Consider the following 13946-nt stretch of genomic DNA (forward strand, 5'->3'; position numbering starts at 1 on the left):
CTTATTACTCCATTATATATATACGGGTGCACTGTGCATCTTTACTCTTTACAATTACATGTAGGTTTACATACACCTCGTTACTTATGTAAGACGGTTTGAGCAAGGTAGATAAACACAGCGTACAGCTGTGCTTCCCCACACTTGTAATCAAAACAAATAACAAACCTCTGCCGATTTGTGTCTCTTGTCGTCAGCAGTTGGGTCTTTTGACTCGTCCGGAGAAATGGTGTTGAAAATGCAGATCAAATCCGGGTGGATCATGTAAATTCTCTTCGAGTAATCTAAAGCTGGGAGATAAGTGAGAAGTAATCTAAAGCTGGAGAGAAGTGCTAATGTTGTAGAACTATAGATCTACTAGACTAGTGTTGTAATATCAATTATTATGCAACAGGAGGATCAAAAGGGTATTCGTTAGGGGCAACTGGAGTACAATCTCATACATGCACAGTAAAGTCACAACATGCAAAAACATGATTCGTTAGATTAGCGATGGACAGAAAAACAAACAAACATAAGATAGATCTGCCTTACATAACTTTAAAAAATGTTCCACCAACATGGTACTCACGAATAAAGGTTTCTACTTCACTCTCGTTTAGATCTTGGTTTTCATCATTAAAAGCTTCCTGTCTTAATAGAGGATATCGTTTTATATCCTGCATTCTGCACCCCTAGGAAGGTACGACAAAATATCGAACAAAGCTCGCGTACAGACAAAACGACAGTAATTAATAAGGCACCGGCCAGGCGAGAGTTAGGAATAAATGGGAATTAGCACGATGGAAGATATTTAACTGCTTCAGAGGTTAAATATCGGAAGGGGAGTGGAGTAAGTTTTGGTAAGGATGTTTGGCCGACAGAAGAAATTTTCATATGTTATTCTAGGGGAATGTCACATAAAACGTGCAACAATCTCTTGCAAGGTTGATCGAACAACAGCACCAGGATATGATTCAACGACAAATATATTCCAGATATGTCAATATTACAGATATTTCAACATTGAAATCCCAAAGCGTCCCGGCCAACCGCAACAAGGCCACAATTTAGCAACCTGACATATACTCATACACCAGTAAGTAAAATAATGGCTGCTATTAACTGTGGTGGAGGTAAACATTTGAGTTTAGCTGAGAGCCAAGCTCCTCCAGCCTGTACACAGTCTATTAACCACTGGAGAGATAGAAAAGAGAACGCTAATTCGCTAAAGACTTCCGTTCATCTCCAATGACAAAACGCTATGCGTCTCAGCAGAAGTCCAGGATCGTCTAATCAGAGCACAGAGGAATGACACGTGATTTAGCAAGAACCAACCAGGAAGAAGGGTACAGGTCACGTGGTTATGAAATCCAATGACCGCAGGGTAGGTAAGCTACGTGGATCTATCTGAGAGGAATCCAGTGAGTCAGTCGGCCAGTTAAGTTGCAGTTGGAGAAATTACCTAATTATAAGGGTTTAAAGGCACGGTTCTAAGTTAAAAGTCAGGTGGTAATGTGGGAATTACAGACGAATCGTCTACCAAAAGTACATGTATGTTGTAGACGAAAGCGATGAATAGGTAGCGTTAACAAGTATCACAACCCAGTAAATGAGTAAAGTGAATGTATTGCCTTCTGTTTGCAGGAAAGCAAATACAAAGTTGCACGGCGTAAAGGTCGCGTGATGACGTACAAGTCGTTTATCTACTCAATTACAGTTACTCGCTGAAATTATATTTATATATAAATATAATTTAACAGAGTAACTTTAATTAATTGTGTCCATGAATGGAAACACTGCATTCTGCAAGTGCAACCAGCAGATCTATGCACGACGGGGTAAAACCTAAAAGACACAATTTTATGAAATTAATAGACCATACATATCATAAAGTGGACCATTCTACTTTCATCAGTATTGCTACTATTTGCGAGGAACACCACGTTTTAGTTATGTTAAGCAGCATTATAAGGACCGTTAACAGAAGAAGTTTTCTTGGTTGTTGGAGAAATACTACCCTCCTACTCCTCCTCCTCCTCCACCTACTACTCAACCTGCTGACGACAGAGTCACTACTCTCAACACCGACAGTGTCTCCGAGCAGCAGAAGTCAGTTTTAGCTCTCGGACCTAACTTCGCCGTGTCTCCGCGAATTGACCAGTCATTAAGGATAAAGTTGCCGTTGATATCGCTCAGTGTGTGTTAGATCAGACACAAACACGCTATCACTCAGCGTGCCAACTCAGACACTAGTGCGAAGTTAGTGCCCCGATTGAGCCCACCGAGGAGTCGAGTTCCAGCAAAGTGAGGAGATTGTGTCCCTTTCCCTCACCATTCACCGGTACACCTGACCCCACCCACCCGGTTTTAGAGGACAAGCTAGCACAGTTTAACCGCTTTGTACTGACGTGACTAACACCAACCCACCGGATCGAGCCAAACGGTAAATTAACCAGCAGATTGTACCGCAAGCAGAAACAAAAGGATATTACCCAGGATTTACCCTGCACAACGACTCTTGCCATCCTTAGTCTGTTAAGATTAATACAGTGAAGAACCTATATAGCGAGGCTTGCCGCATCTCGTCTGGCCCAGCGGAAAAGGAGCACTCTCTCAGACTCCTTGATGATCTATTACAGAAAAACGGTTACCAGAACCCAAGACGTTATTGTAGCAGTAGTAATTCTAACAGGCGTCAGAGTGTTGAGGATGATTCCAGGACAGTTCTTAATTTATATTTTATTTCGGACAGTGCTAGCAATAAGATTAGAAATTATGTAAAGCAGAATAATTTACCTATCAAAGTAAACTTTCAACCTACTTCGAAGTTGAGAAATATTTTATGTAGTAACAGACCGTACGATAAACGTGTGTGCAGTATTAATTCATGTAAAATTTGTCCTTTGATAGTTTGTAATAAAGATTGTGAAGTGAAGAATGTTGTATATAAGATTAAGTGTAAATTATGTGACCAGCTGTACGTTGGAGAAACCAGTAGGAAAGTACATGCTTGTGTAGGTAAGCACTTACGCTACGCTACCTACCCTGCTACCCCTTCTAATGTTAGTCAAGCTTTTGCCATACATTATTCGAGCTGTCATGAGGGGTTAAATCCCAGTTTAGAAGTAGATGTTTTATGAATTGAGCCCAATACTGTCAGAAGAAAGATTTTCGAAGCGATGTTCATAATTAATCCGAACCCTACAATTAACAAGAGAGAAGAACTGGATACTATTAAGCGTTTTATCATAGCTAGTACTGAATAATTTTAGATATTATAGTTTCATTCCCCCTTTTTATTGCATACAGTTTCAGTTTTCTAGTAGTAGTAAGTTTTAGTGTTTTTTCACATCGCGCTCATTATCAGTAACCACTCACTATAATTTCACTCCCATTGTGTATACACCATCTCGCATGTATTGTATCTTTTACCTTATCATCTGTTAATATAATTCTATTCTAATTTTAGTCTAGTATTTGAACAATTTGTTGTCGTTTAGCCATTTTTGATTAATAAATTTTATGAGACAGTTTTCTCACATATTTACCAATTTTGTCAGCATGAATACGAAGTTGTTACTTTGAAACGTCGTTTATCCTAACAGTGCAGTATCATTTGTCGCAAGAAATCAGAATAATCAGAAATTATTTGGAACTCCCAAAAACTGTCTATACAGTATACATATCTGTATCTCACGTGAAAACCGAACAATATTGAGCAGTAACAAATGAGAATCTTTACTGTTAACCGATTCATTACGGGAAAAAGGTTTCGTTGTCAGATATATTCAGAGGTAATGAACATTTGGCGGTAAGTGCAGTTAAAAGCAGCGAATGAACAGTAAATGAACAGTAAATGAACAGTAAATGAACACGCTAAAAGGCGCCAATAACATAACATGATAAGTTGTTAGTAGTCTCCTATACTATATACTAGTGTGTGACAGGGTCATTATATCGGGCTAGAAATAAGGTTTGGAATATGCTGGAATAAGGTTTGATATATGCTGTCAAAATGCTGATGGAAATGTGTTCGACAAAACACCGTCAATCTTTAGCTTCAGCTCGTGCACAGGCTAATTTGTGTCGTTTACCGACAATGTATTGTATATAGGTTTGTGTTAACATGTTTACTGATTTTACATTTCGACCTCGGCTCCACAAACATTCACTTTTTTACTATACGATTTATTAGAGCTTAATCAACTTAAATTTGATAAAAGGTGAACTTTACGACGATTATATGAAGTTGGATCAAATGTATCTCTAACTATGCAGTGTGTATCATTATCTCTAACTGTCGATAACTGGTTGCCTTTTACCAGGAGGACTCAACTTAAATGAGCACTAAAAACACATATTATCGGTTACTGAACCTGAAAACCGAACCAAACGTTTTGGGAGTCATTAGATAGCATTTACACTTGTGAGTTGTGAACTTCATTGGACATGATAGACTACTGCTGTGGACGATCATTATCTTACTCTATGTTACTTTTCAATCAGTGATCATCATTTGATTGTTAGGACAGAGTTTACTAAATATTTGGATGGTAGAAGCGATTTTTAAGTTGGATTATGGAATAATAGTCGATGATGAAGCCCAGGCTGCATGGCAGAAGATTACAGGATTAATGTTTTCCTACCATTTCCGTAACGTTAAGGTTCAGCAAAAATGGTTCGGTAAAATATTTTAGAACCAGCTTAAACGTAACAACTGCTCAAACCAAAACGTAACGCAAATTTGGGTCGTTTCCTAGTAAAGACTCGACTGAGGAAGATGTTAAACACTATAAACAGGTTAATATGTTGGGACATGACAACCGTCTGGGAAGTTGATAGCCTAGGGGAACTGATTTTGGATCACGTTTTGTTGAATTAGAACGATGTTTAACGCCTTGAGTTATGGAAATAGAAATAAAATATGGATTTCGTATTCCGATTCGCGCCGGCTAATAGAGTTGAAATATTGTCTGCTATATTGGCAGTTTCTAATAAACGGTTTTAAGGCATTTGCTTGCTTCTGCAAAGTTCTACCGAAAGTTCTACCGAAGATTAAATCTACCAGCCGACCAAAAATATTGCTTTATTGGCATCTCAGTAGACGACTGTTGCTGTTAGCATTAGAAAAATTACCTGCTGCTTCGACAATTTAGTAGGATAACGGGAACACTACAAAAGTTAAATTAGTTTTATCGTTTGCTCGCCTGAGACTGATTCGAGCATTCTGCCCTCTCAGTCTCCACTAACCAACCTCCATTTCAGCCTATATTTCAAAAAAAAAAGCTTAAGAACATAGACATTTTTATGGGGCTCAAATGTTTCCCGTAGCATTAGTTTTTAAGGTAAATAAATACCAATCATAACTTGTCACCCGACTGGCCGACTGAGGAATTAACACGAGGTGACAAATCGCCTGAGAAGCAGTGAGAATAATCTCTAAAAAGGTAAAAGATGCCAAATATTAAAGATTACCTGTCTTCAGAGGATGCCAGTCCACCACGATATCTTTCTCAGAGCAAACTTTATACAATAAACCAAACCAAGCTAACAAGCGCACAAAGTACAATCTTCCAAAATTCAAATGAAGTCTGCAGAGAAGTGACCAATACCAGTGGCCAATGTTCAGGAAATTCAACTAGCTGATGTGTAATTGTGTCTACTAAACTGAGCGCTGTGGAGCGTTCAAAGGGTGACTGAACTTCACTATTGGAGGTTGAGGGTTCTTAGGGGATGGTTGCTGTGAGTCGCCATTGCAGATGAAGCAAACAGTGCAGGCAGTGGTCAGGGCTAGGTTGGGTGCGGGCAGACGGGGACTTACAAACTAATTAGTTTAATTCCACCACTACAAATTGTGAGATTCTAGACCAGAACTTCAAGATATATCTGCTATTGCAGGGTTCTAGTTAGTAAACAATTTAACAAGAAAATGGGTGGTACAAAAGTACCAGCTGGAATCTGGATAGCCGGAGATCTAGGGTACTTACACTCCAACAGGCTCATATTCATCCTGCATATTTGGGTATTCCTCTTTCTGAAGTGAGGTCGCCACAAGAGAATGTAACGTGTCCCAACTATTACTACATTTGTTGAGAAACTCTAGCCTGCTGTCAGATGCTTCTGAAAGAGGTGGAATAAAGATGGCTGGTTGATAAGATTAGTTGATGCTGCGTTTATTTATATATAAAATCTAACCTACAAATAATTAATAATCCAATGCATCACCATAATTAGAGTTACTGAAAAATATCATAAGATGTTCAAAGCATTATTGCTAGGAGTAAAATATCTAGTTTTAACGTGATTGGAATAAATTCTCATAAAACCTGATTTCATATTTTGAATATTAAAACAGCATTACAGCACTTATCTAAACTAAACTGTCCAATTATAGAACAGCGTAACAGCTTAATTGAAGTAATTGGTGATGCTCTAACAAACCGTTCGTCTAAACAGGCATTAGTTATAATTATTTTGGCTATCGTTTAATAAAATTGAGACACTTCAAAGCCTAGAAACCTTTTCATTGTCTAGGATAATATTATATTATTATTATAATAATATTTATATACTTGCACAGCTGCACCAATAGCATTGTATGTTCTGCATTATTCAATAGACAATAATATGCTGGATTAATTAACAGTCGCACTAAGTACAATTAACGTTATCATAGTAGTATATTTATTCTTTATAGAGATACAGGTTCTTTTGCGATAGTCAAAACGCGACAACTAGCGCTGGATGGCGACAACTAGCGCTATCCAGCGCTAGTTGTCGCCATCCAGCGCTAGTTGTCGCTATCCAGCGCTGGATAACGCTGGCCAGCGCAAAATATATATGTTCGATAATTGTCGCTATTCAGCGCTAGTTGTCGCCATCCAGCGCTAGTTGTCGCCATCCAGCGCTAGTTGTCGCTATCCAGCGCTAGTTGTCGCTGGCTATGCGACACTGTCGCACGCGATAGTTTGCGATGGCCAGCGCAACTGGCCATCGCAGAAAACAGTTCGATAACTAGCGCTGGATAGCGACAACTAGCGCTGGATAGCGACAACTAGCGCTGGCCAGCGCTAAGCGATAGCCAGCGCTGGCCAGCGCTGGCCATCGATATCCAGCGTAAAATTTTTGCGCTATTAATCGTCAGCTAGCGCTGGCCAGCGCTAGCCAGCGCTAACCAGCGCTAGCCAGCGCTAGCCAGCGTTAGCCAGCGCTAGCCAGCGCTGGCCAGCGCTAGCCAGCGCAATGTATCAAAATCATATACTTGCGATATTACTCGGATGATGATTAATCACTTTACAGTTTACACTCGACTGTCACGTGACTTTTTTAACCCATTCTCTGACTCTAGCTGGTTCTGAACGACTTTTTGAAACCCTAACCCTCTAATCTGATCCCAACCCTAACCCTAACCCAATCCTTAACAAAAACATTTGCTGAAACCCTAACCCTAACGAGAAATTAGACTAACTTCCTTATACGGTCATATCACGTGATCGATACAGTTTTTCGCCAATATCTCGTCAGGATCAGAGCATTTTAACCCTATATCATGGGGGTTGATTCGGAATTAGCGTTCGAAAATACATTGCATCGATTGAAGTTGGTTACAACCATCGGGGGCCCTTTTAGAACAATCTCAAAGATCGACTGTAGAGTGATTTAGCACGCTCGATATTAGTACTACTCGTCAGCCAGCACTGGCCAGCGCAATATAGTTGCGATATTACTCTTACTTACTGGTTAGCGCTGGTTAGCGCTGGTTAGCGCTGGTTAGCGCTGGTTAGCGCTGGCTAGCGCTGGCCAGCGCTAGCTGACGAGTAATAGCGCAAAAATTTTGCGCTGGATATCGATGGCCAGCGCTGGCCAGCGCTGGCTATCGCTTAGCGCTGGACAGCGCTAGTTGTCGCTATCCAGCGCTATTTGTCGCGACAATTATCGAACATTTATCGAAAATTTATCAAAAATTGATATTTTGCGCTGGTTAGCGCTGGATAGCGCTGGCCAGCGCTGGCTAGCGCTGGCCAGCGCTGGCTAGCGCTGGATAGCGCTGGATAGCGACAACTAGCGCTGGATAGCGCTGGATAGCGACAACTAGCGCTGGATAGCGCTGGATAGCGACAACTTGCGCTGGATAGCGACAACTAGCGCTGGCCAGCGCTAGTTGTCGCCATCCAGCGCTAGTTGTCGCTATCCAGCGCTATCCAGCGCTAGTTATCGAACTGTTTTCTGCGATGGCCAGTTGCGCTGGCCATCGCAAACTATCGCGTGCGACAGAGTCGCATAGCCAGCGACAACTAGCGCTGGATAGCGACAACTAGCGCTGGATGGCGACAACTAGCGCTGGATGGCGACAACTAGCGCTGGATAGCGACAATTATCGAACAAATATATTTTGCGCTGGCCAGCGTTATCCAGCGCTGGATAGCGACAACTAGCGCTGGATGGCGACAACTAGCGCTGGATAGCGCTAGTTGTCGCCATCCAGCGCTAGTTGTCGCGTTTTGACTATCGCAAAAGAACCGAGATACACTATAACTAAATAGTACAGTGATGTGGTTCCTTAGTCCTTATGGTTCGATTCATGTGTTATAGACATTAGATTAATCTGAGATCTGAGTCTATTACGAGATTAAGGCTCAGATGATAATACACATATTGCCCCAAACCAGCTATTATAATTTAAATAGTAGTGGTGTTTTGCGGATCTGAATTACAAGGACTAACGCTTATAGTGTACCCTTACTTCGTCATTAGTGGCTGTGTCATCTCTTGCCATCATACAAATGATATTCCTTTAACTGACGTAGGTATATTGTAGATAAGTAGATCAAAGCAGATGAAGAGATACGTGGATAGATATATAATTTGTTTATGCATCGGGAGATCCATTCCAATTTCCGATTTTATGTAAAATGTCGACCCATGTTGTTTCCTAACTTTTAAAGTTTTAAACATTTTAAAAACGTTGCCACACAACCATAACAATTAATTTAATCACATGAAATATTGATATGGCTTAAGTTCCAGATTACTCGATAAAATAGTTAGTCCAAAAGCCACACAAGCTTAACAATTTTAAAGTTAATTCGATCACACGAAACATTGATAGGAGCTAAGGTTCTATAAAATTAGATAGGAAAGTTATGATAGTTGTATATGGCAAGTTTATAGTGGGCTCCTATATTTCGTGCTTTCTATATTTCCTAGTTTTCACTGTAATTTCTTCATCTCAAGAAGAATTTGGTGAACATTCCAAATTTGTATTTCAGTACGCAATTGTTATATCATTTAAACATTAGTCTTGACATAGGAGTCAGGACCAGGACTGACCCTGGCTCCTATGTCATGATGTCCGGACTAATGTTTAAGGACTGAACCTGGTAATCGCCGTATTATCATTTTACATGCTTAAGTAGTCATTCATGTCTCCAATCGGTCGTAGCCATCTCGTCTCATCAACTGTAATAGAGTACTAGAGACAGCGGTATCAGCCTGGCTAGGTTAATTACAGCTGCCCAACAGCTGGTCATTACAGTGCTCATGATCCTCGAGTAGACTCGTCAGTCGCTGATTAGAGACTTTGAAAGTTGTTCATGTTTTCGTCATGCAACTTTTATTAACTCAAGTATAATTTCATCGAGCATGTTTTTCCTTTAGCATGAATTTTAATTGGTAAACAAGTTTTTTAATAATTTTATAAAATTATTATAAACTGGTAAGATAATATTTCATTGAAAAAATTACATTGGGGATTATAAGTATTAAGTAACAACATGAGCGGCCTGTCACAGCACCTGCGGAAACCAAAAATAAAAGGAATCAAGATCTCTTGTTATATTCCTTTGCAATTTAATTAACAAGTCTGAATCGTCTGCAGTTGATTCATGGACTTTCTAAATGGGGACTTAAACCGTGTTTATAACGTTTTCATCGTGCAAATTAGATGAGAAATAGGAAGTTTGATCATTGTAATCTTTTTTGTTTCTTTTCTCAACGTTGTGTTCATTTTGTTTTACATTTAAATCGGCTGTATCTTCGGTTGGGATGGATATACTGACTTTCAGAGAATACTATTAGCTGATTAGCTTCCTAGTTCTTTCATAAAAAACCTTCGTACATTTTAAGACATAACATCTTGACTTAGTATTTCATAGTTAGTTTCAACTACATTCGGGCTTTATCTCGCGCAGCACTGAACAAGGTATTATGGTATTGTAGCTGCAACCCTGTTATCATAATTCTCCTTGTGATGCGTACCTACTTGTACTTTGTTCCGGATCAATTTGTATTTTAGACTTCTTGAGCGGTTCAATAATTTATGCAAAATTGTCCTGGAAAGCTTTTACTTGCATCTGCTTATAGTTATATTGGGTTGATTATTGGCAACCCTGTCTAATCAGTATTCGCTACTCAGTGATGGTAAGATTGATGTCAGGAATCCGCATTAGTAAGGAGATGGGAAATGAACGACAGTTAGACCCCGGTTAGACAATAATTATGTTCATTTAAAAAATTATGCATACAGTATTACAGTACCCACGTTTTGACTCATCCGCATCATATTGGGAGTCCAGAATTCATCGTACAGAAATTAAGATCAAAGCTAGAGAATCAAACGCTTCAAATGGTTGCACCGAGCAGTACTTTCTGATTTTCAACATATTATTGATAATTTATGGAATCATCAAGTTGTGAGTTAACATATCAAAGCTTCAAAAGATGATAGCCTTTGACTTACAAGAATTATACTGTTAATTATACTGTTATGACTACTTGCGTAATTACGTTCATTATTCTTTATTTTTAAATCTTGACTTCGTGTATCCAAACGTCTCCAGGTAAGCTCACACGCAGAATTGTCCAAAGAATCGTGAATTTTAAATATTGATTCAATATTTAAAATTAAATTCACCACCAATTTGGTTATTATAATCTGCAAACCTCAATCTGGTTCAATTCAATATTATTGAATTGAACCAGATTGAGGTTTGCAGATTATAATAACCAAATTGGTGGTGAACTGATAGAGGAACTTTTATATCTTGATCATATCTAGTCAGAGTAAGAGCCCAGACTCCAGAACATTAGATGTTCTAACATGGATGTTACTGGTTTCTCCAATCATATAGTATATATTTGATGAAAGTTTCAAAATCAAATTACGTGATCTCCTGGTCCCACTTCGTCGATCCAATCATTGAATTTGAAACAAGTTCTGAGGGTTCTCTATCAATCCACAATCAGATAGGTTCAAAATATAACATCATGTTGTCATACCAATATAATTTCACGTGTATAAAGAAGTCATGATACTAACATTGGCCTGACAAGAATAATGGTCTGATAATCTGATACAATATTAGATTGTTGTGGGTTGAGCATCAGGGTAGAACTGATAATAATCACACCTCATGGTAACGTTAGTGGCTAGTGCTTTAACTTTAAGTAAGTCAAGCACAGGCCATGTCTTCAGTTGTGAATTTTGGTGCACCAACTAGGCATAGATCAGATATATATGAGGGGCTTTTTTTGGCTGATGAAATAATAAAGCTAAGGACCAAATTTCAAATTGGTTTAAATGAAGATAATGGCTTCTACCGCATATTTTTTCAGAATTAACGTTGATCGGAGATCAGATCAAAGATTAGATCATTACCCTCAGTGATCCCTCTAACGAACCTACCAAGCTTTTTCAGCACTTCATAATTATATTAATTCTACAATTAACAGGGTTGGGTGCCATAATGAGCTAATTGCTAATCCATCATAAAGGCTGCTAAAACACACTCTCTGCCTGCAATGCTGTACCCTTATAAATTATGTATTATCTCAAGCCAAAATCGACCACATCAACGTATATATTTAGTACGAATATTGTCAGCTAGTCTTTGTAATCACATAATCTGCCTTTGAAACAATAAAGTGCTAACAATGTACAGTGCTAACAATGTACAGTGCTAACAATACTGTGCTACAAGGAAAAGGTACGTAAGAATAGCACACCAACAGGACCAAGCTCGTGAGCCTGGTTCACATTGCATGCTCTCTTTATATTTGACTCTCTGTAGCCGCCTGCCTCGCTCTTTTTTTAGCATGTTTTAAAAGGGAATATTTATTGAATTATTTTAAAGATTATCCCTTGGGAAATAAAAGTGCGTTGTTCTTCCTTTTTAGGACCAACTAAAACGATGTTTCAAGAGTCCGAGTTGATTTTTGCAAATTCAAAATCAAAATTAATGAACCCCATGGCCAGGTCACCTCCAATTTGATTCGTAAATCGGTAACCTTACATATGTACCATTGAGGGCCAGGTTAATTAAAACACAAGTCGATCTCAGTCTTATCAACGGTAAAATCTCGATGGACTTGGCTCAATCCTTAATCTGAAATTCCAGGCACCACTATTTATTCAGCCCGACTGCTATAGTTCTTACTCATCTCATACGATCGGGCAGATTAATTAGCAAGAACAGTGGGGTATATTTTGTCGCTGTTATTTTCGCATTTTAGTGCGTTCGTACGTCCATTTAAGAGATGAAACATTAGCCTTGGCCTGATTTAACGTCGCAGTACCTGATCCCCCCCCCCCCCCCCAGCAGCGATCGTATCATTGGTTCAATATTTCTGTAATAAAAGTTGCGAAATCAAAAATCTCAGAAAGATGATTTTTGATCGAGATCTTTGTGTCTCCATTAGCAAGTCTCGTACGTCTCATGACTTTAAGGTATGAAAATAAAATGTAGGTAGCAAGTTTTAAGTAGTAAGTATTTCTCATGGCCAGGTTAAGAGTATGTCGGTAGCGGTTAGTAGGACCGTGTTGTTCATACTTTTATAGGCCACGCAAATAGCAGGTCTGACCAAGTAGCGTATTTAAGAGGGTGGTTTAAATTGACTTTGAGCTGTTCTAGGTATTAAAAACCTTTATTAGTACTCTCCCTCCGCTCTACCTCTTAACTCAGCCCCTACATATAACTAAACTAGCAAACTACTAGGCGCTACTATTGCGATGTTTAAGAACATTATAACTATCAGAGCGTAACAAGGTCTGCCTGACAGGAAGCAGTATTATGTTAACGTTAAACTGTTAATTTATAACGCTGTCAAGTCTGGTTTTTTATTTGACTTCATAGAATTGCCTCTGATAAGACATATAAACTCATCTCTTTGAAAAAGTATTCACATAAGTATCATAAACAGATTAAACGGATTAAACGGATTAAACGTTAATTGGTCAAGAGAAGCCCTAACACTCCTGGTTTGACAATACAAGAATGAAATCATAACATAGAAATAAGATTCGAAAACCGTGAAGAAACAAATATTATAATTTAAGCTAAGTCTCTCGGGAAACGAAGTGCATCTATATCAACGAAAAATTTAGCAATTATCTCTTTTAAAAGCTTTGGTTGAGTGGATATGAGATCCATTCCCTCGAAGAGGTTGGTTTTAGCTTCAGGGCTAAGGCGGTCCCTGTTGTCTTGGTAGAGGGGGCAGGTTCTAAGCACATGAACCTCATCTTCAATTATGGGATCAAAGAAGGGCAACTCTGCCATGTACTCCAGAGTGTTCTTGTCCTTAGTGGAACATGTAGAGCAGATACGATTTAGGATGTTGTTTCTTCTGACATGTCCATGGCGTCCCGTTTCAATATTTAGGCGGTGAGAGCTAGTCCTTATTTGGGCTAGTCTTTTTGACTGGTTATATAGTTATATGGAGGATAGAGAGAAGATATTTTTCACAACCAAAACGAATCGAATTGTAGAATTCAAGTTTTCTGTTGAGCTGTCTCTCTTCATCCCATTGCGTTCTAAAGCAAGAACGGAGAACATCTCGTTTCTGAATGGGTGATTTTTGCCTTTCGTTCGTTTCTGCCAGAAATTGATTCATCGACGTAATGCCGGAGTACCATGATAGGCCCATTTTCTTTTGTTCTGTGAAAGCATATCATATAATATTCACATAAT

At 39.0% G+C, this 13946-nt stretch overlaps 2 protein-coding genes across 4 annotated transcripts in view; one reads left to right on the forward strand and one right to left on the reverse strand.

Moving 5' to 3' along the window:
* Positions 1 to 6023, reverse strand: part of LOC134823171 (uncharacterized) — a 45727-nt gene extending 39704 nt beyond the window's left edge. For 2 of the 3 annotated variants that reach the window (XR_010161254.1, XM_063834521.1), the window contains exons 1-3: positions 5458 to 5609; positions 572 to 674; positions 169 to 290 (exon numbers count right to left, since the gene is read on the reverse strand). Coding sequence is in view for 2 of the 3 variants with exons in the window: in XM_063834521.1 (XP_063690591.1) it covers positions 169 to 290; positions 572 to 665 (216 nt within the window). In the remaining variant the exon portion in view is untranslated. Of the gene's footprint in view, positions 1 to 168; positions 291 to 571; positions 675 to 5457; positions 5610 to 5969 lie in introns of those variants that run through there. The other variant, XM_063834522.1, reaches the window with a different exon arrangement.
* The window catches only part of LOC134823189 (polyunsaturated fatty acid 5-lipoxygenase-like), a 1185970-nt gene that overhangs the window by 183968 nt on the left and 988056 nt on the right, over positions 1 to 13946 (forward strand). The window lies entirely within an intron of this gene.

Source organism: Bolinopsis microptera, chromosome 11 (assembly GCF_026151205.1).
Source record: "Bolinopsis microptera isolate Bmic1 chromosome 11, MBARI_Bmic_1.0, whole genome shotgun sequence".
NCBI lineage: Eukaryota > Metazoa > Ctenophora > Tentaculata > Lobata > Bolinopsidae > Bolinopsis > Bolinopsis microptera.